This window comes from Quercus robur, chromosome 1, assembly GCF_932294415.1.
Source record: "Quercus robur chromosome 1, dhQueRobu3.1, whole genome shotgun sequence".
NCBI classification, from domain to species: domain Eukaryota; kingdom Viridiplantae; phylum Streptophyta; class Magnoliopsida; order Fagales; family Fagaceae; genus Quercus; species Quercus robur.
The window spans coordinates 1,238,412-1,264,245 of NC_065534.1; the positions used below are offsets into that span (position 1 = coordinate 1,238,412).

The 25,834-nt window shown below is 33.6% G+C and overlaps 2 protein-coding genes and 1 long non-coding RNA gene across 6 annotated transcripts; 1 reads left to right on the forward strand and 2 right to left on the reverse strand.

The window, feature by feature from the left end:
- Positions 1–4,275: 4,275 nt before the first annotated feature.
- LOC126692397 (uncharacterized) lies at positions 4,276–5,164 on the forward strand. Its single transcript, XM_050387995.1, has 3 exons — positions 4,276–4,675; positions 4,757–4,828; positions 4,922–5,164. Exons 1-3 carry the CDS (start codon positions 4,394–4,396, stop codon positions 5,162–5,164), a joined length of 597 nt encoding a protein of 198 aa, XP_050243952.1. The 5' UTR covers positions 4,276–4,393.
- A 253-nt stretch (positions 5,165–5,417) lies between these two features.
- On the reverse strand, positions 5,418–7,896 carry LOC126714823 (uncharacterized). Its single transcript, XR_007651677.1, has 3 exons — positions 7,642–7,896; positions 6,638–6,704; positions 5,418–5,679 (listed from the first exon to the last, which is right to left on the reverse strand). It is a non-coding gene; the product is annotated as an uncharacterized LOC126714823 (long non-coding RNA).
- Positions 7,897–15,243: 7,347 nt separating this feature from the next.
- On the reverse strand, positions 15,244–22,564 carry LOC126714829 (histone-lysine N-methyltransferase, H3 lysine-9 specific SUVH6-like). 4 transcript variants are annotated; one of them, XR_007651682.1, is made up of 2 exons: positions 22,214–22,564; positions 15,244–19,832 (listed from the first exon to the last, which is right to left on the reverse strand). XR_007651682.1 is itself a non-coding variant. In XM_050415221.1 (2 exons), the coding sequence occupies exon 2, from the start codon at positions 15,926–15,928 to the stop codon at positions 15,383–15,385; it is 546 nt and encodes a 181-aa protein (XP_050271178.1). In that variant the 5' UTR covers positions 15,929–16,150; positions 22,214–22,564; the 3' UTR covers positions 15,244–15,382. The 4 variants fall into 4 exon arrangements, 2 of the variants coding, with proteins under 2 accessions (XP_050271178.1, XP_050271167.1); XR_007651683.1 differs by lacking the exon at positions 22,214–22,564 and adding an exon at positions 20,734–21,739; XM_050415221.1 differs by having other exon boundaries at positions 15,244–16,150.
- Positions 22,565–25,834: the final 3,270 nt, after the last annotated feature.

Consider the following 25,834-nt stretch of genomic DNA (forward strand, 5'->3'; position numbering starts at 1 on the left):
TTTTGAGAAAATCAAGTTTCAAAATAGGAACATGGACCTAAATAGTTTCAAAATAGGGACATATTGCTAAATTTAAAAAAAAAATAAGGACAAAATGCTAGAATTCCCGTAACCTTTACCAAGAAGGACAGGTTTCCTATTTCTTTTCTCTTGTTTAATTTATAGGAACAGGAAACACTTCATTTTATCATGATTTTGAAACTCCGACCGTTCAATGAATCGTAAAAGGTAAAGGTTCAAAGTTTTTAAGGTCAGACCGAGATCGAATCATGATGACGTAATAATTAATTTAATATAAAAATAAATAAAATAAAAATGTAAAATTAGCTATCTTCAAAGATTAGGTAGATATTTCTTCTATTATTTCAATTGTTTTAGCACAATAGTACAACATAACAATATTTCAAAAACTAATATCTCAACTAAAAATAGTCAGATTTTTTATTTGTAATAAAAAATACTCAGATTTCAATCTTACTAAATAAAAATCAATACTAATAGTTTAAAATTTAAAGTTTTAAACATAAGAAATCTTTTCTTAACCAAAATATAATAATAATAATAATAAAATATAAAACATGCAATGCAATGCACTTTAAAACTTTAAAGGAATCTGGTGGAGGGTTGGGCATGGTTCTAGAAAGAATTTTTGGGTGGATAACTGGGTGAGAGGACAATCCTTGAGGGAGCTTATTGAGGAGCCTTTAACCAGGGATGATATGATGCTTGCTATAGCTAATTTTCGAGATAACATTGACTGGAAGTGGGAGATTTTGTCTTTTGCTTTGCCTCCCTCGATTAAAGAGAAAATCCAAGCCATTCCTTTTCAAGAATATGGCTCTGGGGAGGATGTGTTATTATGGAAGTTTACAAAAGATGGTGACTTTTCTTCTAATTCAGCCTATCTCAGTTTAATGGCTGATTTGGGTGAGGTTAATACCTTTAAGGGGGCTTGGATTTGGAAAGTAGACACTTTACTGAAGATTATTAGTTTTTTATGGCTCTGTATGCATAAGAGTGTGCCTGTGAGGAATGTTCTTGCTGACAGGGGCATTAATTGCAGCAGGTTATGTCTAGTGTGCAGAAATCAAGTAGAATCTATAGACCACTTGTTGAGAGAGTGTTTGTTTGCTCAATATTTTTGGTCTAGGATGGGGGTGTCTCATTTATTTATGGCCAGGCACACTCAGAGTCTAGAAGATTGGCTCTATGAGAACTATCTTAGCAAGCGGACTCAGCAGAATCATATTCCGTGGGGTATTATTTTTCCTTTTGCCATATGGAATCTTTCGAAACATCATAATAGGGTAATGTTTGATAATGCTCCCCTTAATCTCAATCTTCATAGCTATTGTCTTGCCCAAGTTGTGGAGTTTTTCTATTGTGTTGGTACTATGAGGAAAACTAAACAGAAAACTATTGTACAGGTGAAAAGGTTCAAGCCCCCTATTGGATGGTTTAAACTTAATTCGGATGGGGCTTCATGTGGAAACCTAGGCAAAGCGAGAGGTGGTGGCCTTATAAGGGATTGCAATGGGTTGTGGATTAAAGGGTTTGCGAGATCTGTTGGATTCGCTATTAGCATTACTGCTGAGTTTTGGGCATTAAGAGATGGGTTGAAGCTTGCCTTGAATGAAGGAATCCAGCGACTGATTGTGGAGTTAGATACGAAAGTGGTGGTGGACCTTATTAAATCTAATACAGCCACTAATAAGCCGTATGCCCCTCTCTTATATGATTGCAGGTGCTTGCTGACAAGGTTCATCCAAGTTCAAGTGGTTCATGTGTGTAGAGAAAGAAATCGCTGTGCAGATGCACTTGCAAGATGGGGTAGCAACATGGCGGAAGTTTATGCTGTTTTTGATAGTCCGCCAAGTACTAATGTTATGTATTTAGTCAATATGGATAATGTTGGCCTGTTTGTTAATAGGGTTTCAAAACTTGATTCTAAGAGCATCCACACCAGCTCGTGTAAATTTATCATCTATTTTACATGGAAAAAACTACTTTTTCTATTTTACACTATCGCATTTTTAAAACACCCACATCAGTTCATCTATTTTACAAATCTATTCTAATAAAAATATTATTATTATTTTTTTATTATTAGTTATTAAAACAATTTTTCTCTCTTTTCCTTACCCGTTTCTCTCATTTCTCACCCGTTTCTCTCATTTCAGCAAAGTCACCCTTTTCTCTCTTTCAGCTCAGTCACCCTTTTCACTCTTCCCCTCAGTCACTCCCAGCTCGCCAATCCAACTCACTCCCAGCTCGCTGATCCAGCTCGTCGCTGCCGCTGCCTTAGCCACCAGTCGAATCGGCCTCCTTTCGCTTTCGCCCTCCCTCTCTCCTCCACAACTGACCCTTCGCCTCCCACCTCCAACCGATGACAGCAGTGGAAGATCCGGCGGCAGCAATGGAAGACCCGACAGCAGCAGTGGCAGCAGATCGGGCGGCAGATCCGGCTCCGTTGGTCTGGGTTTTCCGGTGGGTGTGTACTGTTTTTGGGTTTGGTTTCCCGGTGATTTTTAATTGATTTTGAGTTTGGTTGATTTTTGGGTTTTTGTTGATTTGGGGTTGGGTTGATTTTTGGGTTTTTGTTGATTTTAGGTTGGGTTGATTTTTAAGTTTCTGTTGATTTTGGGATATTTTTCTATGCTAGGTTGTGGTGTTTGGTGGTGGCGCTGGGTTTGGTGGTTGGGTTTGGTGTAGTTTGGCGGTGGCGGTGGCGCTTGGATATTCTTCTTCCTTGCCGCGTTAGTTTGTTGCAGTTTGAGAGAGGAAAGAGAAACAAATAATAAAAAATTATTTACACATTGAACAGTAACCGTGCATATATGCACGGTTGCTGTTCCTTTACACATCCGGGTGTATATTTTACACATCTTTACACTCACTGATGTGGGTGTTTTTTTGCCTAAAATGTGTAAAACTTACATCTTTTTCTATTTTAGAAGACTTTACATGAGCTGATGGGAATGCTCTAACTCTACTGTGAGTTAGTCTGTTATGTGTATTTCGATTTCCCCTTAACCAAAAAATAAAAAAAATAAAAAAATAAAAAACTAGAGCCCACTCACTCGTTCAAAGAGAAAAGTCTTATCTAACATATACTATATTGTTTTTAAATCTATTACCCCACTTCCCAAAGCTTAGGTGTTCTTCCCCAAAATATAAATATAAAATCGACCTGCTCCTTCTCATAGCCTCAGAACTCACTTGCTCCTTCTCACAAACTCAGATTTTTCTTTCCTCAATACTCTCTCTCTCTCTCTCTCTCTCTTCTCTTCACAACGAACATGACTACGACAGTCAAGCTCCCCTCCGACCAAAATCAAGATCTTGCGATGGTAAGTTGTTTGCAGCAAAAGGAATGGAGTCAAGTTAGTCCATTCCTTGTCCAAATGGTCTTGACAGTTTGGACTTCCGGCGATGTGAGCAAATAGAGATTACCAGTTCTTTTTTTTTTTTGAAAATATATGAAGAAAGTATGTTACCGACCCGTAAACCCGTGACCGGTTTAGAAACCCGTGCGGTTTAACCACGGTTTCCAGCAAAAGTTAAATTTCCAGTTTTATCAGTTTAAAAAACTGAAAATCATGCCTTTTATTGCGTGATTATGTGTGTCACCGACGCTGCGTGATCTGTATATATAGGGCAGCAGTCAGGCTCTTCATAGCAAGCGTCTTTCAGAAGCAGCGTTAGGGTCTCTCTCAGGTGTGGTTCTCTCTCTTTTACTCTCTGGTTTATTCATTTGTATGGCTTCCTTGTAATTGATTTGGCTAGAGCGCGAATTGTTTGCCTGTTTGGCTTGTTGTTCTCTAATTAGGGTTTCGATCGACCGTATATGATATACCAAAACCCAATTCTATTTTCTGTCTTCAATTTCTGCCTCTTTCCAGTGCTTCTTCATGGATTGGATTTCCCGCATGCTAGGGTTTGAAAAATTGGATCCTCTGTGTGTTTGGTATTTTGATTTGGGTTTTGGGGTTTCAAGTTAATGATGGTATATTTCTAGGTTTGGGGTTGATTTCGAAGTTGGTTCTTTCATTTTGGTTGTGTCAATCTGACTTGGTTTGCCTTGCGTTTGGACATGTTGTTGATGTGGTTTGTGTTGTGCTCTGTTCAAGCGTCTGTATGTTATGTTTCCTTGTTGATGTGGTTTGTGTTGTGCTCTGTTTAAGCGTTTGTATGTTATGTTTCCTTGCTACTGTACTGTGTTTGAGATTTGTGTCCAAAACATGCTTGTGTGAATGACTTGTAGTTGTATGTTACTTCCTTTTTACCTTTTTGTTCAGTTTGCCTTGATTGTTCCTTGCCCGTGAGTGGATCTTTACTGAGAAAAGAATGCAAAACTCATGTTATATCTCTCTCTGGTCTCAGAGATCGAATCATGGCAGATTATGAGGACTATGAGGTTGTAACTTTTCCAGACTTCAAAGAATTCACCTGTCAATTTGAAAAAAAAGAAGAAAAAGGCAAAGGCAAATCTGATCCCAATATCCATCAAAAAAAAAAAGCAAACTCGTTGTTCTCAAACTGTGACTATTGCCCTCAACCCCCTTTGTCCACCCTTGCCCTCTCTATGTCCAACTCTACCTTTGCCCCTGTTTGCCCCCTTGCCCTTGAAGTTCACGGATCTTACCCATGTTGGAAATGGATCCCTGAGACACAGGTATGTGCTACATTGTGTGGGTGAGTGTGTCTCTTTACTTTTTTATGAGAAGGTTTTCAATTAAATCTGCTTGTTTCTCAGCTTTGTGAACAGGAACGAAATGAATTTTCTCTCAATGGACAGTCGTTGTTAGAGCGCTACAACAAAATTAAGGTTTATTTCTTCTTCTTCTTCTTCTTCTTAATATCCATCTATATATGCTTTATAACTCTTTGTTAATTCTTTGATTATGAACAATTGGTGTAGGGTACAAATTTTGAATTTGTGAGACTTGTGAAGATCCAGTTGATTCCCAGTAGTGGAATAACGTATTTTATTCAATTCGAGGCCAAGCCCAACAGTATTGAGTACACTCTAAAAACCTTTGAAGGTTCCATGTTCAAGTCTTATGTCCATTCTAATAGTAGATTGTGGCCCATGTCTTGTAAACTATTATGCCCCAATTCTCAACGGTATGTGCTTCCTGGACCTAGCGTGTGGACAATATAACCATGAATAGGGAAGTTTTGTCACGACCCAAATCTGTATTTCAGAGTTTAGAGCATGACCGGCATGTTAATATCAAATTAATCTCAATATTAACACGAACCAACCTAATCTGAAGGTACATATCAAGAACTATTGCTTGACTTCTTGCTTATTTTCTTGCATAAAAGCCAATATATAAACAAAAATGATGGCAACCCTGAGACTTCATTTTTCTTCGAACTTGGAAAAAAAACCACTTGGCTGAAACTTAAGGTATTCAAGTAAAAATTTACATAGCTAAACGTTTAGCAAAACTCTTATTACAAACCTAACCCCAAAGACATACAACTGGGGTTCAAAACAAACTACAATACCGAATTACATCTGTGCTCAAAGGATCAAGTACATCTTGATTCCTTCTATACAACAAAAGAGCTAACTACTATACAACAAAACTCTACATTCTAATAAAATGAGAAAACACAGAATCCTTGCCACCTCTAATACTCTCGCTACTTCCAAGAAGAACCTGTGCACTGAAATATAATAGGGTGAGCTGCGAAGCCCAGTAAGGTTTTAAAGCTCCATGGGCCTTTAATAAGAATGCATGTAAAACAAATAGTTTATGGATATGCCAACTTTGATCAAATAGCCTTCATACTATTCATATTGCTCTTAAATAACTTATGAACTTTTCAAATAAAAATATTTCATTTTCCTTTCATATAAAAAAAATAAAATGACATAATAAGGAACATACGTATAATTTCGTAACCTTATCTTTAAAACAAAGACTATAAAATGTTTCATCATAAACTTCTTTTCATGAGAGTTTTTAATTTTCATAATGCATTTTAACAAAATCATTCTCTCATGCTCAATAACATAATGTAGCTATTCATAACATATTGGTTAGTGATAAGTCTGTACAGAGAAGGCCTCATCACATTTGGGTAACCTCGTGTGCATGATATTGTCCTCTTTAAGAGGCCTGATGGCACATCTCCTCAAGGTTTTATTCCTCCCCGCCATCCATACACATTGGGGAGAAGGCCTTATTCAGATTAGAGTTACGGGCAACCCCATTTCCTCTACTTTAAATGGCCTAGAGTTTCGGGCAACCCCATTTCCTCTACTTTAAATGGCCAAACAGATAACATTTTTCCATGGAAAGCCAATAATTAACCCCTATTGGCTGAGTTCAGAACATAACAGTGGAATAACCCGAACGCTATATTTTTTTGATAGCTATACTTTTACATAATTATTTCATAATAGTAGCATAACCATTTCATTCTAAAATATTATGTTCGTGACATAGGTACTAGCATTAATATGCAAAATTATCATATACATAAGATTGAACAACTCACGAACATATACTTTACTTAAATCATGCTTATATGTAATATCTCAAATCGACAAGTTTTAATGCATATTAGTTTTCGAAATAAACTTTATACTTATTAAAAGCACACGTCACAAGTCCCTTACCTGAAAACAGAAGGCGCGAGAGATTGTACGCGAGGAGCTCAAGTATCCGTGTTCTCGTTCTCGCCACCTAAACGAAAAGAACCAAAACTTATTATGGACAAATTCTTCCTAATATATAAACTTATACCTAAATCACCACCTAACTCTCAAACTCAAGAAAATCCTAATTCCCATCACATAGAGTTTCCGCAAAACATATAATACAATCATCAAACACATTATGCAGCCAAACCATAGAAAAACCAATCCATAAAATTTATATATGCTTCAAACACACCAAAGGATGAGTGTATAAAATTATAGCTCAAAACATACACCCTAACTTGAGAATTAAATCCACAAAGTTAGGTGTAGCATATATTGTTCACTGCTCATTACAGCCACGTATGCTCCATTTGTAAAATAAAAACGGGCTGTCTACACACCTCCAATTGTCATGAAATTTTACAGGACTACTCCCCTGTATGTCCAGTATAAACCATAAAAATTTCGGAGTCAAAGCATTAACCCATGATTTACTAAAAAATCACACAAGACAGTAAACTCAAATCTGTCCTGACATAATTTCTTGCAACTTTCAAATTAAACCACTAATTTTATGTTCATCCAAATACTGTGAAACCACTTCTATAACAACCATATGTGTCTTAGAATTCATAAAAACTACTCCTTGCATCCTAACTCACAAAATACAATTTAATACAGAATTTTCTTGTAGTAAACATCAAATCTGTCACAGAGTCAGCTTCAGTACATATTCTTACAAAATCATCAACAAATAGCAATAGGTCTTAATTTCATTTGGATATTTTTATACCTATAGTATACATATTAAAATACCCTAATAAGCATTCAATAGACCACAATATCATCAATATTTCAAGTAACTAAAACAGAATCACCAATTCAACTTCCAGAAACAGAGTAGAGAACAAAGAGGGAAAATAAGCAAACAAATTTCACTATCCAAATACACAAAATCAGATGAGGTTTAACTTACTTACCCACACACTTTGAAGATAAAATCTTAGGGTTAATTGTCTAATTTCTTCTTCAAAGAAACTAGAATTTTTGGTGAGAAAGGAAGGGAGAGATGTTGCCGTGTAAGGAAGGAAGAAGAAAGAAGAACAAAGAAAGGGGAAATAGAGAAAGAAGAAAAGCAGCTGCTGGACTTCAGAAGCAGCCAAGAAAATCAGAAAAGTAAGAACACTTTTGGGGCTTGGATACGTGTATGGCTAGGGAAAAACAAATATCACACCCACTTTTTCCAAACTTTCTTGCATTCACACCTAACTACAAAGAACAAATATCACATTACACACACACACACATATATATATCCTTACCTTTATAAAGTTATAACCAACACATTAAAATGGCATATATGTTCTATAATTTCACAAAATCAAAGTTTCATGCACTAAAAGTAATTAAAATAATGACATGCATATAAACCCATAAATTAATTAGGCAATTAGGTCGGGGTGTTACAAGTTTAGTTTGCGTAATGGTTGGGTGGTGTGGGATTTAGATTGTTGGATCTTGATCGACTATTGTGGCTATAATAATTTGCTTGTTTTTTCCGTTATTTATAAAAAATAATAATAATAATTTGCTTCTTTTATCTGTACATGTAATAGTTTTTTTGGCTGCAACCAATATTGTAAATTTTATGATTGTAGATTGATAATGAATACAATCCTCTCCATTTTATACACACAAAACTAATGTAAAATAAACGAATTAAAGGATTGGCAAGAGCAAACATAGTTTTGCGGACAATTGAAGATCTAGCATAAGATTATTTTCTGAACAAGAGAAGAACATGCTAGCATTATCATACTTGGATCCTAAATACCATAACAACAATACCACAAAACTTGTTTAGTCAAGCATAGTAACACTCATAGTTCGTTAATTACGGTACACATATCATACCATAAGTATACGAACGGTATAATTCGGATTCTTTACCATATATATATATATATATATATTTGGAGATAAATACAATTGTGGGGCCCAATAATTTATGGGTCAGGTTCACTTGCTCGTGAGAAGTCCAAAGGCCCAAGCCAAAGAAGGCTACAGCCCAAGCTCAATAACATAAAGCCCAAATGGCCCGGAGATGTTGCCGAGGACAGTTCAGTCCTCGGCAGACCCAAAATTCCACCAAGAAGAGGGGCAAAAACGGTATAGGACCAAACTGGAAAGGAGACCCAAAATATCTCGGGAAAGCTGCCCTCATTAACCTTCCCAGATAAGACTCTACATCCAGCAGAGCCGGATTCTTCGGCTTTATCAACCACCCCCAGTGATTCTGGGATTAGACTGACGGGACAAATATCAGTCTTGGAAAGGTTGACCCTACACGTGGACGAAGGACAGCGAGCGTCAGCGAGTATAAAAGAGAAAATAAGTAATCTGGATGGGGGGGCTCCTATTTTACCTCCAGGAGAAAAACTCCATGGGTGAAAACCCCTTAACAATGTATGCACACCACATAAAAAAGAAAGAAACCCACCGCCGGATAACCGGAGGAAGACCTTAATCGTCCTCGGACTAAGTCCGAGGAGTCCAACCCCTCGGGATGTGATGCTATAGGGCTTAAATGTTCAAATCCAACTCTTTTTTCTACATAAATGCCTCTAAAAACAGGACTGGACCATCGCCCCATGATCAAAGACAAGTCTTTCAAGCCCACTCTCTACAAATCATATTGTGAGGGATCTTTCATGTACGAGCCCAACATCATCATCGGGCCGTTAAATAATCGTGTCCCTACAACAATGATTTAACATATTATTGTCATATCCTGTAATTCAGATTCTTTGCCATATATATATATATATATATATTTGGAGATAAATACAATAATTCAATATATTATAGTCATATAGAAAATTATGTTAATATCATGAATAAATCAATGATAACACCAACAAATTACGCCATTTTAACTTTTTTTATTATTTACTAGTTTGGGCAGCACGTTCTGCCCCTTTGAGTGAGAAAATTATGATAGAACTACTATTTGAAGAAGAAAGAAACCATGTATTTAAACTTAGATTAACTATTTTAATATATGAGTATTTATTTGTCATGATTGTTTAGAACTTATTTGCTAAAGGCAACATTAACTCACTAAAAGCTTCTAAGAGTGAAAATGAATATCATCTTTTTCCAATAATAAGCAACTAAGTTTTGCTAAGACATTGTCACAATATTTCAATTTTTACAATGAATGATGTCATATCCTACAATTGAAGGTCTTCATCAAATACTTGCAATTATCCACAATAAAGATTTTGTTATTCGTACTTCATATTTTATTATCTTACATTTTATGAGTCTAGCCATGATATTCAGCTTACTTAATTTTTAATGAACACCCTTTTAAGTAAGAAGATATATATATATATATATATATATATATAAGGAAAAAAAAAAAAAAAGATAACAAAAGGCATGTGTTATTGAAGTTTCCATTAGATAAAATTTTAAGTCTAGAATATTTAACCTAGGAAAATCAATGTTCCAAGTATGACTACCACATAAAACTTAAAATAGATGGAAAATTTTTTTGGGATGTTAAATTTAGTAGGGGTATTTTAGACATTTCACAATGAAACATTTTAAGAATCATAAAATTTCAAAATAGTTTAACTAAGAGAGGAAAAGTTAGGGTACTTCCTCCTTTTTAAAGTTTAGGAGGAATGAAATTACCCCAAACTTAAAGGACCCAATTTTATTTCTTACTTCTGGTGTGAAACTGTCATTTTTTTTTTTTTTGACTTTAAATTTTAAACAGTGTGTAAAGAAATAAAAACAAAAAAACAAAATCAACCAAAGAAAACTGTGCTTGAAAAAGTGAATTTTGGCTTATCAAATTTGACTAAACAAAACAAAAACAAAAAAAAAGTCTAGGAACACAACAAAATATCACCACATTTTCACAATACCTCTATTCTCAATTATAGTGGATCTCAATCTAATATTTTATTATCTTGTTTTAACCTATAAGGAACTTACACCTCAATAGTCGTGAAAATATTGTGATAACAACAAAATATCACGACATTTTCACAATACAATACCTTTATTTTTTAGTTGTACTATATCTCGATCTGATATTTTATTATTTTATTTTATTTTAGTTTGACCCATAAGGAATTGACAAATGTGACACAACATTTTCTCAATATCTCTATATTTATATTGTAATTATAATGTAAATTTATATTATAGACACACAATATTTAACATTTTTTTTTCAAATATAATATTTGCCACTTTTTGTGTGTTTAGCCTATAATATTTTTAGAACAAATCTTCAAGGGTAAGTTATTAATGATTCTAATTTAAACCCACCACTAAAATTATTTTTTCTCCACCATTAATAGTCAATAATAACTTGCTACTTAAAATTTATTGTAAAAATATTGTAGACATAACATTTTTTTAATATTAAAAAAAAATTCTCACCCAAACTCACCGTTTTGGTTTACTAAAAATGACAAAAGTTGAATAAACCAACACTACTGTAGCTAGAGCCATTGACTCCTTTTTGTTAGGAATATAAAATAATTGATGTAATCACTTTAGTTAAGTAGTTAACTAGTTGGTTGAGATTATGGTGAGTTAGTTAGGATTTGAGCACATGTAGCTCATTTAACAAATAACTTAATTCATAAAGCACATATTAAATTAACTAGCCAATTATCTTGAAACATGTGGGCCAATGACATTAGAGCTAATTTCCTATATCAATTGAAGAATAAACCAACTTCTTAGTGCATTAGTGCATCTCTCTCTCTCTCTCTCTCTCTCTGTGTGGAGTGTGACTACCTCGATTTAAGTTATTTTCCCTACAATTCCTATCCATCTTCATTAGGAACCACCGGATTCCTAACATTTGGTATCAGAGCTGTCGATCTTGAAACGGGTGAATATGATCGGCAAGAAATCTTGAAAATGGTGAATGAAGTTTTAGAGAAGATTAAGGCCTTGACAGAATCTCACAAGGCTATTTCAAAGAAAGTCAAGGCCTTGGCTGAATCTAAGAGGGCCATGAATGAAGAGCTCTCAAGACAGTGGCGGCTCCAGGAATTTTTCCTAGGGTGTTCCTTAACAAGTATAATTTTTTCCAATGACGGCTCTATGAATTTTTCCCAAATGTATTGTTGTTTAGTTGTTTCATTAATTTGTTTGTCATTTATAAACTATAATTTGTTATACTATTTCTTCATTAATTATAAAATTATTAATTGTCGTTTAGCCTAACATAATTTAATTTGTTTGTCTTTTATAATGTATTGGTTAATTAAATTATTAATTACTGTTTATTAGTTGCTTTTTCCAATTAATTATTGGTTAATTAATATCCCAAACAAACAAAATTAATTAGTTCAACTAATTACTATGGTTGTTTGATACTTGGAATATCACACTATTACTTAACCCAAAAAAAAAAAAAGTCAATAAATTGTGCAACACAAAAATATATAGGCTGTATAGCTTAAGTCCAAGTCTAAAAAAGAGTGATTTATTACATATTTTATGACCATTAGTTGAACTAATCAACTAGCACACAGCACACACACCATATTTATTAATTATTAGTTGACACTTGCACTAACACTAGGACATAGTGAATCAGATAAAACCAATTTATTGTATCTCACCAAAAGATACCAACACCAACACTACAAGACAATTAATAATCTCACCAACACCTTACACCAACACCAACCATGGTTTTGAAATCCTGATCGTTCATAGAACCGGAAAATAGAGAGGTTCAAGGTTTTAAGGTGGGACCAAGGTTGAACTGATGTCGAATCACGATGATGTCATAATTAATTTAATAATTAATTAAATATAAATAAATAAAAAGTATTTTTCATATTATAGTTTTCATAAAATAAAATAAGAAAATTTTAAATTTTAAGCAAACATAATAAATAAACAAATATATAAGTATATAGCAATATTATAGTAGTTTTTTTTTTTTTTTTTAGAATAACAATATCATAGTTGATTTACTTATTATAAAAATTAGTTAATTTACTAAGATCATTATTGAAATAACTAAATAAAAAAAAGTAGATAATTCAAAAAAAGTAATTAAATAAACCACTGTTTTTAAATTTAAATCTAATATAAAATATTATTAAAACATTAAAAAAAAGACTTTTTTTTTTTGAAAAGTATTAAAAAAGAGACTTGATGAAACCTAAAGCTCTTAAAGCTACAACTAGACATGGCAAAACGGGTCAAAAAATTCTGACCCGACCCAACCCGAAAAATACCCGACCCAAACCCGATTTTTTTGACCCGAAGCAAAAACGGGTTGACCCGTGACCCGACCTGTGTTTTTTGTGGGTCAACCCGACCCGAACCCGAACCATTTTTTTAAAACTTTTTTTTTTTTGGTAAAAAAAAATAGTGAAATTAAGACAATATTGGTTTAATTGTTTATTGTGAGCTTTAAGGAAACAATTGATACATTTACATAACTGTATGTAAATTAATTGAAAAATAAATGGTTGAGCATTCTGTAATGAGTAAAGAATTTTAAATATCAAATAGCAAAGTATATGCCAAGATAATATAGTTACAGTAAAGTTAAAAACAGATTTAAAATTGTAAATATGTGTGAGACACATTCACAAATGTGAAAATAGTAAAGCCAAAGTATCAAATTAGCATAAATTATGAATGCTTAGATCTATTTTTTAACAATTTATGTTCAAAATAAACGGCTTTTCAAAATAAATTATGATATTTCCTAGAGTGTGTGTTGCTTAACAATGATATGATCTTCATAAAAGAGACTAGGTATAAATAAGTAAGCAATCAAACTTTAATGTATATCTCAAATTGAAATAGAGTGTCAACCACAATTGATAATAGATTATAAAATTAATTTTTAAAACTGTAACTTTCTTATATGTTTTTATTCTTTATCAAATGAGTTATCCAATAAGTCATTTGTATTTTTTTTTTTTTTTGGAATGTTGATATTGTGTAAAAATAAAACTTGTATATTTGTTTTACTTATCTTTGTGTTGTTTTGTTTTAGATAGCAATGTTAGGATTTGTATAATTTTAAAATTATTGAATAAGTATTAATAAGTTTAACTGAGTTTATTCTTAATATAAGTAGTGAATTCAAAATAATGCATTTTACATTAAGTAATATGTTGCATAACTATCCAAATGGCAAATACATATTGTTTTCTTTATAAAAAAAATAAAAAAATAAAAAGTAAAAAATTTCATGTAAAAAATACGGGTCAACCCGACCCGACCTGCAACCCGATTGACCCGAACCCGTTTTCAACCCGCTTAAAATGACCCGTTTTTAACCCGTGACCCGTTTGACCTGTGACCCGATTGACCCGACCCGAACCCGACCCGACCCGCCCGTTTTGCCATGTCTAGCTACAGCCTACTGTGGCAGTAGTAGTACAGTGGTACCATAATACCCGTATATCAACCAAGTTAAAAACTAAATATAATAAATTAAATTAAAAGAAAGAGATTTTTTTTTAAAGTGAAAAGAAAAAGATTTGACTGGTACACTAGTTGTAAACAAATTATGTGTCCAAAACAGAGATCGGTACAGTGGTATACAGTGAGTGAGAAGATAGAGTTGACTGGCGTTATTTACTAAGCTATAAACACCTTTACCGAACAGAAAAATACTTCATCAACCCAAAGAAATCTCAGCAAAAGAAAAGAAAACACAACAGTCCGAGTAAGGAGAAAGGGAGAAAGAGTCTTAGTGCCACTGTGCACTGATTTGGAGAAATCTGATCGTCGCTTATCGACTGGAGGCTGCAGCGGATGATAAGGACCAAAGTTTCGGATCTGATTTAGTGATTTGCTCGGTATTGGGTTTTTTTTTTTTTTCTTTTTCTCTTCAGATTTTAGTTCAAAATTTTTTTTTTCTTGGAAGTAGAACAAATAAATTTTTTTATTATTTTAATTTGAGGGTGTTTCTAATACGTGGCGCCACCACTGCAGCGGCGCAAATCTCTTTTTTTTTTCTTTGTTTTTCACTTTTTCGCATGTTCCGTTTGGTTTTACCATTTTGGAATAAGGACCAAAAAATGAAAAGAGGAATAAAAAAATGGCTGAGAAAAGAGAAGGCCCACCGTCTTGGATTGAAATGAACAGTCACAATAAAATGTTTGTCTTTCTTTTTCTTTTGACACGTTTACCAATATCATGCTCTCTTTCTTGGCAGGTGTTACAATTTAACAAAAATTTACAATTTATTTTTATAACTACTTTATATTTTAAAGTAGTGTTCATGATTTAAAATATGAATTATTTTTATTTATTTCAAAAAAAAAAAAAAAAAAAAAACAAAAGAACATAAATGAAGCAGTAGACAGTATGTTTGTACACGTACTTATATACAAACTTTAATAAGACGGTATTACAGGAGAGAAAGGTCAGCACATAAATATATGTTATATATATGAACTCTCTCTAATTAATTATTGTATAAGTTGTGATGTGTCCATGGCTTCCCATTAATTGCTTTAATTTATTGATAGTCAATTTTGATTGGTAGAGCATAAAATGGTACTAAGAAAGTAAAACAAGATTTGAACTTCAATTATAAGTTTACAAAACACAGAAATCCTTACTGATTTGAAAGCAAAACAAAACACAAAACACAAAACTTCTACTTAGCATTGCAAAACTAGAAAACATTTCCACATTCATGTCCTATGTAGCAAGCTTTGGTTGCCCCGGAATCCTTATCAACTCAAACTTGAATACAAGCTTGCCAAATTCTCCTCTTTCTTGTGTAAATTTATCCACAACATACAAGCCATCATAGACGTATATCCTGTTTTTCGAAGCCTCAGAACCTTCAATGCCTCGAATTAACCTTACATGAGTTCCGGCTTCCGTACTATTCTTCAAAGCAAGGTTTCCACGCTCAAGCTTCTGATCTTTTGGTTCACTTTTTCCAGCCCTTGGATTCCCACCTTGACCTATATAAACAAATACCTCAGGTGATCCCATGTAATTGGCATAACGACTGGAAGCAACAATACTTGTGGCCAATTTTTGTTTACCCTTCATCATGTAATCAATACCATTCTGAAATTGACGATGAAGACCAATAACATTCAGTTCAGTAACAGGTCCTATCCGTTTGTCTACGTTAACCCATTTTCGTTCCCAGTGAAGATCCTTTGCCACTTCAATATAAGCAGCCCTGGTTGCCCCACTTTTGAAGTCAGACTCTGCGTTCATTTCTCTCATGCGCTTGCTCAACAACTTTTCTAAATAGATTCAAAGCCGCCTGTACTTTCTTTCAAGGACTATCAATAGGTTCGAAATACTTGGACCGAACTCTACGCTTTTGATTCACAACATCCTCATTTTGTTTGTACGTATAGCTCATGCTAGTTCTTTTGGAAGTTCCATCACATTTCTCATCTGAAACCAATCGCTTGCATTCTTCCATGGGCTTCCTCTTCTTACCTAAAACACTGACATTAGAAGAAGCAGAAATTGATCGACCAAAGCTTGGCACTTTGTGCATAAATTAGGCTTATTGAATTTCGAAGCACTTTTATCACGCATTACAGTGGCATTACTATCTTTAGCTGCACTTGGAACACTCTGACGCACAAACGCACCACAAACTCTACTAGAGTTGGAGGAAGATCCAAAACCTCGTTATTTTGTAAGCATAGGGGGATTAAACAGACCCATCATGCGTTATAATTTGATTTTTCAAAGGATTTATAGGAACACATATATAGAAGCAGAACCATATATCAGACAAAGATTACAACATCCATATCCATATAATAATAATAATAATTTAAAGAGAAGCACAAACATGTTGTAAATGCAAAAGCTATGATAGCAATTTGATTGATTGTGAAAAATATTATGGCTATAGAAAGATCTCAAATAATAATAATAAGATAGAAGAATTTAAAAATAAACACAACTACACAGAAGATAGAACACTATGAATTGACATGGTTCAGCAATAGACTACATTTGTTGGTAGCAAGGCATGAATTCACAAAGTGTTTGCACACCCAAAAAGTTCTCACAAAGTATTTTTTCCTTCAAAAAAAAGAAAATATAATATTTTAAAAGCAAAAGACATCAAACATAGTATAATCACAAAAGCAAAATCTCTATATAGCCCAGATGATGATAAGAAACAACTCAAACAAATAACATAGAAACACAGAAAGAAATCACTTGTAATAGGATAAAAAGCACTTGCAAGTTGCAAGAAAGTTGCTCAATAATCAAATGGGTACGCTTTCTTTACTTGCTACTTCAGAAACCTAAAATGAGTTGAATAGGTAGAGGGTAGTGAAGAAACAAGAAGCAAAGACTTGAAATGCTATGAATCTCAGAAAAAACACATTGTTTTGGTGAAAATTTGAGTCATGCAATGCAAAGATGGTCACTGAAAGTGAAAAGACTAAGAGCAGAGAGCATTGTATTTGTTTGCGTGTTATAGAGTGAAGGAGAATGTTGCGGGTCTGTGAAGAAGAATGTTGTGCGTTTTTCACTCTAGCTTGTTGCTATTTCTCTGTTTCTGTTTCTGGGAAAAGAGTGTGGTTCAGCTACGAACCACCCATATATCAATACTGTTATTTTCCAAGGAAATAGGCAGATAGATAGATACACAAGTCAACTAATTACTAGTTAGTACTATTAGTCTACTTGTTATCAAACCCAAAAAAAAAAAAAAAAAGTACTACTAGTCTACTATACTACATTTGGATCAGATTATAAGTGGTTAGTATGCTGGAGTTTCATAAGTAGAGAAATAAAGCTTTTTCATTGTTTATTAGTTAAGTTGTTACACAATCTAAACTACACATGTTTTATGGTGAATAGCCAAATGGCATAATACAAAAATATATATTTGGTATCTCTTAAAGGCCTTTTAAATTTGTTTGATGAGTGGTAAACAATCTGAACTACACATCTATCTTATTGTGAATAGATAGATGCAGCCTTCCAGCATCAATGTTAACGGACTAATTAAACCATACAAAAGAAGCACAAGAAAAAAAATACAAAGCTAGAACTCCCAATAAGTTAGTTTGCCAAAGGAACAAAGGCATCATTCATTGCCGTAAAATATTTCTTAAAGAAAAAAAATACGGACTAATTAAAGTCAGTACCCCTACCTAATTACTGTCCCCAAAAGAATCAATCTTATTAACAATTTCTATGATAATATCAACACCAGTGCTTCTCAGAGAAGATACGTGGCGTAAAAGCTCTTCCACAGCATTTGCCAAAGGAACAATAGCATCATTCATTGCCGTAACATATTTCTTACTGGTGAAAATGTCAACAAGAAACCGTAATGCTGAGGCTTCCTTCACTGCCTCTAAGCCTTTGGCATTAAGGCAAATGGCCCCAAGACCATTAGGAACACATGTTAGAGCCTTTGACTAAGGCAGTATACCAGCTACCTCCGATGATAAAAAGGCAGCTGAAAGACCCAAATCATCCAGAGCAGGAAAACATGTTGGGTCTTTGTGGATTATCTCACTCATAACAGTCACAGCTGAATGATAAATGTCACCTCCCAATTTATCTACATTGCCAAATATCAGTGACAGTGTAGCAGGTAAAGAACTTTCATGGGAATGTTGGGATCTAGTAGAGTTGCCAGGGGCATAGGCGGCAGACCCAAGTGCCTTCAGTGAAACCTTAATAAGCCTTTTCTGGGAGTACAACTGATCATCACCGTGTCTTGAGCTCTCACCAATGATCATTGAATTATCACTAGGTGGGATTTTCAGTCATCCTACTCTGTTCCATCTAATGATCACCCTACAAACAAGTGACAATTACTATTTGTTCTGTTTGTCACTTGTTTTGAAGAATAGACGTTTATGGATTCTCATTAGAGGTTGAAATCAATCATAATTCTGTGTATTATGACCAGGCCAACGGTGCTTCACCTTATTCTGATTCAAAGTAGAGTTTATTCTTTTCTAAAAGCTTCACTCTATTATTGCAAATAATATAAGTATGACCACTGTTTCATGGTCATGATAGTATGCTTCCAAAACATGATATTATTGAAATTTAAAGCACCCAATAATATCCTGAGCTTTTAGAACCAAACACTATTAGAAATTTGAATATAAATTCAAAAATTAATGCTAGCCAATCACACTACTTTATTGCAATATACATTAAGTACTACAACGATGTACAAAGAAACATAGACTAAATTTTATTATCAAAGAAACAGAAAATAAAAATTGACACATTACAGATGCGTACAGCTTCAAGGTCGAATTTTTTTTTTATTCTGTCATTTCTTCTCCCATAATTGAATTTGCAAACCACTTAGCCTAACTCTTATGGGAACATCGACGAGCTACCATTTATTAATACCCCTTTGCACATAGCTGCATCTTATGGGAACATCCAATTTGCCCTAGAGCTAATGAATATAAAGCCTTCATTTGCTCGGAAACTAAATCCAAACGGTTTTAGTCCCATTCACCTTGCTCTACAAAATGGGCATATTGAGTTGGTGCGTCGGCTTCTACAACTTGATGGGGACCTTGTTTGTGTCAAAAGAAGGGAGCGGCTAACTCCTTTGCATTAAGTAGTAGAAAGTGGTGAGCACCTTGACATGTTGGAAGAATTTTTAATGGTGTGTCCTGATTCTATTATAGATGTGACAGTGCGAAACGAGACAGCGTTGCACATTGCCCTCAAAAATGACAAGCTCACGGCATTTGAATTCTTAGTGACATGGCTCGAGCTTGTCATTTTTCAGGGCAATATGCAACGCTGTCTCATTTCGCACCATCACATCTGTAATAGAATCAGGATACACCATTAAAAATTCTTCCAACAGATCAAGGTGCTTACCACTTTCTACTACTTAATGCAAAGGAGTTAGCCGCTCCCTTCTTTTGACACAAACAAGGTCCCCATCAAGTTGTAGAAGCCGACGCACCAACTCAATATGCCCATTTTGTAGAGCAAGGTGAATGGGACTAAAACCGTTTGGATTTAGTTTCCGAGCAAATGAAGGCTTTAAATTCATTAGCTCTAGGGCAAATTGGATGTTACCATAAGATGCAGCTATGTGCAAAGGGTATTAATAAACAACAAATCTGGAACCCCAAGTGAGTAAGTGACACACAACCTGCATAATGTAAATACTTAAGTATCGTCCTTGGTCTGTCCTTAATCCAAATGCATAAACTTCTTTTTCTTTACAAAAATTATAATTAAAGAAGTAAAAAGAAAAAAAATGATCATTATGTATTACATGCAATTGTAAATTAAGACAATGAATCATTAAAAAAAAATTAAGACAAATATTTTTATATATTGCCAGTACGTGACGGAAGTGTACATACTCCCTAAAATTTTAAACATTTAAAAATATTATATTTAGATATAAAAGCTTTTAAATTGTTTTAAGACCACGCTTTATACCTAGACTGGTTGTTTGTCAGTTTTAGTCAGTTGTGTTCAGGGCCGGCTGAAGTTATAGGCGATTAAGGCAACCGCCTAAGGCCCCAACTTCTAAGAGGGCCCCTAAATAGTAATATAATATATTATATAATATTAATTTCTCATTTTTTTTAAATGGCCCCATTTCTCACTCTGAACCTAACATGAAGGCAAAAAAAAAAAAGGAGCCCGTGAAGATTGAAGGCTAATCCCAACTCCCATAAAAAGAATAAAAAAAAAAAAAAAAAGAGAAGAGGCCTGTGAACTGACGTGAAGGCTAATCCCAATAGTCGTTTCTCACACTGAACTGACATTAAAGCTAATCCTAATTCCCATCATCTGAAAAAAAAATAAAAAAAAGGGCTGTTTCTCACATTGAAGTGACACTATTCCCATCCCCAAATCTTTTGCTTGCAGAAGAAAAGATTGCAGAAGGCAGAAATCTTTAGCTTATAGGCAAAACCGCAGAAAGAAGAAACAGATAAGAAAAGGCAGAAAAAAGAAAGAAGAAAAAAAAAAAACTCTCACTCTCTGACTCTCTCTCCATCTTGATTCTAAAAAAAAAACACTGTTTTTAGTTAACTTACTCATCAATCGGTGTTAGCAATAGACTTGGTGTGTTCACAGAGCTTCATTTCAGGTTCTTTTCTGCTTTCTCTTCCTTTGCCTCTTTGCCTCTTTCGTCTACTTCAGCTGCTGGGTGTCTAAGTTTTTTTTTTTTTTTTTTTTTGAAGAGGAGCTGCTGGGTTTTACTCTTTCTTTTTGGCTTTAGATCTTCTTCAGCTGATGGGTGTCTGAGTTTTTTTTTTTTTTTTTTTTGAAGAGGAGCGGCTGGGTTTTTGCTCTTTCTTTTTGGCTTTAGATCTTCTTCAGCTGATGGGTGTCTGAGTTTTTTTTTTTTGGGAAGAGGAGCTGCTGGGTTTTTGCTCTTTCTTTTTTGCTACAGATTTCTCTAGAAGCCTAGCTGTCTATGGAATGGTCCAGATGACCCCTTAAAGATGTAAAGTATTGTTTTGCTTTAGCTTTTGGCTTTACACGTTTTGTTTTATTCTTCTTTTTGGCTTTACACATTTTTTTTTTTTAAAGAAATCAGGTATTGTTTTGCTTTTGCTTTTGGTTTTACACGTTTTGTTCTATTCTTATTTTTGGTTTTACACGTTTTTTTTTTTTTTTTTAAGAAATCAGATTTAGTGGGATGGAACCATGAGGGATAGTGGGCCCTAGGCTTGTCTTAGTTTTAGTGTGGATAAAGTTGGGTCTTACACATTTTGTTAGTGGGTTGGTCTTAGTAGATTCAATCTTTTGCTAAAAAAAAGGTTTAATGTTACACAAAAAAAAAAAAGAGTATTGATAAGTGATAACAAAATTATAAATTAAGAATAATTTACTTTGTATTAATATTTTTTTTTTTTTTTTTTGTGCAGGTTTAAATTGTAAAGTGATTATATTAAGTAGAGCTGCAATTGTGCTTTTGATAAACCAGGTTCTATTGTTTTATACATTAAATTTATATTATTCTAGTTAAATTGTTTTTTTTTTTTATTATAGATTGTGTTTCATTTATTCATAAATATTTTTTAATTACAAATGTCTACTAGAAAATATCCATCTGGATATGAAAAACTAAAAAAAAAAAAAGACAAAGAGAAGAATTAATTGAATCTCAAAAAGGAGCTATGGACAAATTTATTACTAGTAAAAAACAAAATTTTGTAGAAAATTTGAGTGAAGGTTTCATAAATGAACAAGAAATTTATCAAAAAGAGTTGGAAGATAATGAAAATATACAACAAAATGATAATAACGAATGTAATCATGATAATGTTCAAACATTATTAAATTTAATTAGTAATTTTACCACTCAAAAAATAAGAAAAATAAATTTTAATTGAAAAAATATATGAATTTATAATTAAATTAAATAAAAGCCCCCATTTAAAGTATTCGCCTAAGCCCCCAAATTCATTGAGCCGGCCCTGGTTGTGTTGCACAAAAAAAATGGTGGTGGTAGAATTTATGCTAGTGTGCTAAGTGTGTGGTGGTGGATAAGAATCATAAGAGAGATACCTTGGGAGGTAGCTAACTCAGCGTCAACGTGCGAAGGGAGCACTCTATTATCATGATAGTAACAGTCACCGCGCCACACCGCTTCGAAACACACATTAAGGGCTCCACGTGTACGGCTGTAGATCCCACACCGCTTCAGCACATGGCGTAGCGATACACCGCGCCACACCGAAGTGGAGACCCCTGCGGCTCCCCAGTTGAAACCGATTGTCTGTTTCACCATGTTCTGCTCCTTCCGTCTGTTACCGGCGCAGACTAGAGTGACTGGTATTTCCCGGTTCGGGAACTCGGTGGTCCATGGTGAACCGGGTCGGTTTGTTGACGAGTCCGGTTACTTCGACGGTCCAGGTCTCCCATCTCACTTCCGGAGAAAAAACTTCAGGAGGGAGAATGCCCGGAGAATATATGCGCATCACCCCGAAAAACCCACCGTCGGGTAACCGGAGTAAACATTAGTGCTCCTCGGACATGATCCGAGGAGCCAAATCTCTCAAGTTACAAAGGTGTAAGGCCTGAATATCCAAACTAAAGCCTTTTCTGGTTTTGGTTCATCTAAAGCCCGGCCTGAACTAACGCCCCGTGACCCAACCCTAGCCTTTCAAGCCCACTCTCTACAAATTTTATTGTGAGGGATCCATCACGCGCAAGCCCAACGCCATCGTTGTTGGGCCGCTAGAGATTCGTGTCCCTACAATCCCTTTTGCCCAGTTGCTTGAAGAATAATTACAATAACTTTTGGAAAATAACAAAAAATGGTCCAAAGAAACCCAATTGCCCAAAAAATAATATGAATTACCTGCAGACAAAGAAACCCAATTGCCCCCAAAAAAACATTAATTACCTATAGACAAACTAATATTGACAACAAAAGTAAAGCACAAATTTGGCATTATCAAATTCAAATGTATGAATTTTAGTTCACATGGTGTGAACTGTGAAGTGCTTAATGTTATATTTTTTAAGTTACTTTTTAAAAGGTTTTTAGTTGTATTTGCTGTAATAATGATGTTTATTTTTTTTATTAAAAAAAATTATATAATGAGTTTGCTGTGATATATTGTTTGGTAATGTTACTTTTTAAGAAATGAGAGAAATTTGTCAATCTTAATGTCAAAATATTAGTTAAATGGTTAGGTAGATGTAGGATAAATTCCTTATAATTAATTATTGTTGCCTTTTTTTTTTCTTTTTTTTTCTTTTTTTTAAGATCATGGAAAAATAATGTTCTATTTTGATTTTTTCTATATAGAAAAAATCAAAATAATTTAGAAACTCATATTGAAAATGCAGTATTGTCAACATCTAGTTTGATGTCCTAATTTCTAAAATCCATAAAATAAATTTTTGAAAAATCACCATATATAAAATTGGTAATAGTTCATTATAGAATAATGTAGAATTACCACAAATATATTATGATGTTAATTAATGCAATTGAACAAGCTTATGTTAAGTTTGGTCTATACCAAATTTTTTTTTTATATTTTGGCCCCTCATTTTCGAATCCTGGTTCAGTTCTTGCGTGTTAAGGAATTGAAAATGAATGCTTTTTATTCCACTTTCTTTTGTCGGAAATGAAAATGAATGAATACTTTATATTCCACTCTCTTTTGTCGGAAATGAAAATGAATGTTTTCTATTCCACTCTCTCTTGTCTGTAATCACTCTCTATGGGTTAAGGCACCTTAAAAGTCCAGCCCACACCATTTAATAGCTCTTGGTTTGGACAATTCTATTTCCATTAATCGTAGGTTACGTGATATTTTATGTTGAAGTGACCTTTTTTGGGATGGTGTGCGCCCTAGTGGGAGAAAAAGAAGAAAAAGGAGCAAAGATACAATGTATTTTTTTTTTGGGATACCATTCAGAAAGAAAAGTTACAAAAAGTCTTGGTTGACCATACAGTGATGAATTGGCATAGTGGTTGCCAACTTAGCTAGGTTACTGACATAGCTGTTTACAATTCTTGGGACATAGATAGAGTGAAAGTAAACGTCATTTCGGGCTAAGGAAGCCCAGTCAGATAACAAAACTCTCTCCTGCCAGCTAAGAGGCCAAAAACCATTTGTGACATTTACAGCTCTCTTAATACCACATAAGAACAAAAAGTTGTTGAATCCCAAGCTCCTAGCCTTAACTGCTGCCTCGATCATTGCTTCCTGAATGGCTATAGAGATTAACATCCCTGTACAACTGGTAATCCCCTGCAAAACCTCAACTCCTTGAATGCTCTTAGCTTCATAGGCAAGTCCAGTCCGATTATTCCTCTTCTCTCTAACAGTTGCAACCTTAATGATAAGCAGCCAGGGACCACCAACTTTAAAGAGAGAGAGAGAGAGAGAGAGAGAGAGAGAGAGAGATAATGTATGAGAGCAAAGAAAAGTAATGAATTTTTTCTTTTAACATTGAAACATATAAGGTGAAAGACAAATTTGGGGTTGTATCCAAAGTGAGCGAAACTCTCCAGTGAATTTATGTTAATTTCTAAAGAAAAGATATTGTTGTATTTGGTGTAAATCTCAAATTAAGAATAAACTTGAAATAAAACTTGAAAATAAGTTGTAATAGATTTTTTAACAGTGGATTTATTTGAAGTTTGTTTCAAGGTTTTCTCTTAAAAATGTTTCCACATAAATTTATGTGTTTATGTACATGATTGATATCTTAGCTTGATGATTTTGGTGATAATATATTTTTAATGATTGATTTTCTTAATTAACATCGTACCTAAATTTGTGCTTATTATTGTTTGAGTAATATTTTTTTTTTTATGAACTAGTTTGGGTAATATATAGTCACAATAGTTCAGTGGACAATTTTAGGTGTATACTCACAATAACATCACTTATTTATCTACTCGTCTAAATTTTTGTGTTCTTATGTATTATTGATATTTTAACTTGGTAATTTTGGTGATAACTTTTTTTTTTATTTTTTTTTTATAGTAATTGGTTAAAATTCTTAATTAAAATTGTCTTAATTCACATCATACGTAGCTAAACCGGAGTTGCACTTATCATTCTTTAAGTAATGTATAGTCACAATAGTTGAGTTAAGAAGTTCACTTGAAGAGCAGTTCCATCCGTGTAAAGAGAAAAATGGGTAGAATTTACATAGTTTTACCTAAAATGGCTCATATAAATACATATATAATTGTGTAAATTTATAAATTTGCTATAATAATTGTGTAAATTTATACTGATACTATTCATTTTGCATTTCATTGTTTATCCATTTTTTTACGTATCTTAAGGATGAATAAAAAAAGTAGATGATGATGGTTGCATATGAAGAAAGAGACACAATTAAAAAAAAAAACTTTAATATTTTAATGAAATTTAGTAGAAATAAATGTGAGTTAAAAAGTATTGTAAAAATAATTATGGTGTTTAAACACTGAAAATTATTATTTACATAACAATACCAAACAAGTTGTAATATAAAGTGTTTTAAAAAATAAGTATATAAAATAGAAATGTTATATTTCTACTGAAAATAAAAAGGAATTTTATTTTTTCACACCAAGTGTCATTTCACAGTAACGTTACTTTTTTAATCTCCCAATAACAGATTCACTCGTTAGCATTTTCTTTAAAATAAAAAAGAATTTTATTTTTTCAC

What these genes read in the sequence shown, in the direction of transcription:
- LOC126692397 (XM_050387995.1), top strand. Translation starts at nt 4,394, where the DNA reads ATGGCAGATTATGAGGACTATGAGGTTGTAACTTTTCCAGACTTCAAA. An exon ending in AATGGATCCCTGAGACACAG is followed by an intron (nt 4,676 to 4,756) that starts GTATGTGCTACA and finishes CTTGTTTCTCAG; the next exon opens with CTTTGTGAACAGGAACGAAA. An exon ending in AGCGCTACAACAAAATTAAG is followed by an intron (nt 4,829 to 4,921) that starts GTTTATTTCTTC and finishes CAATTGGTGTAG; the next exon opens with GGTACAAATTTTGAATTTGT.
- LOC126714829 (XM_050415221.1), bottom strand. Translation starts at nt 15,928, where the DNA reads ATGAGAGAAATGAACGCAGAGTCTGACTTCAAAAGTGGGGCAACCAGG.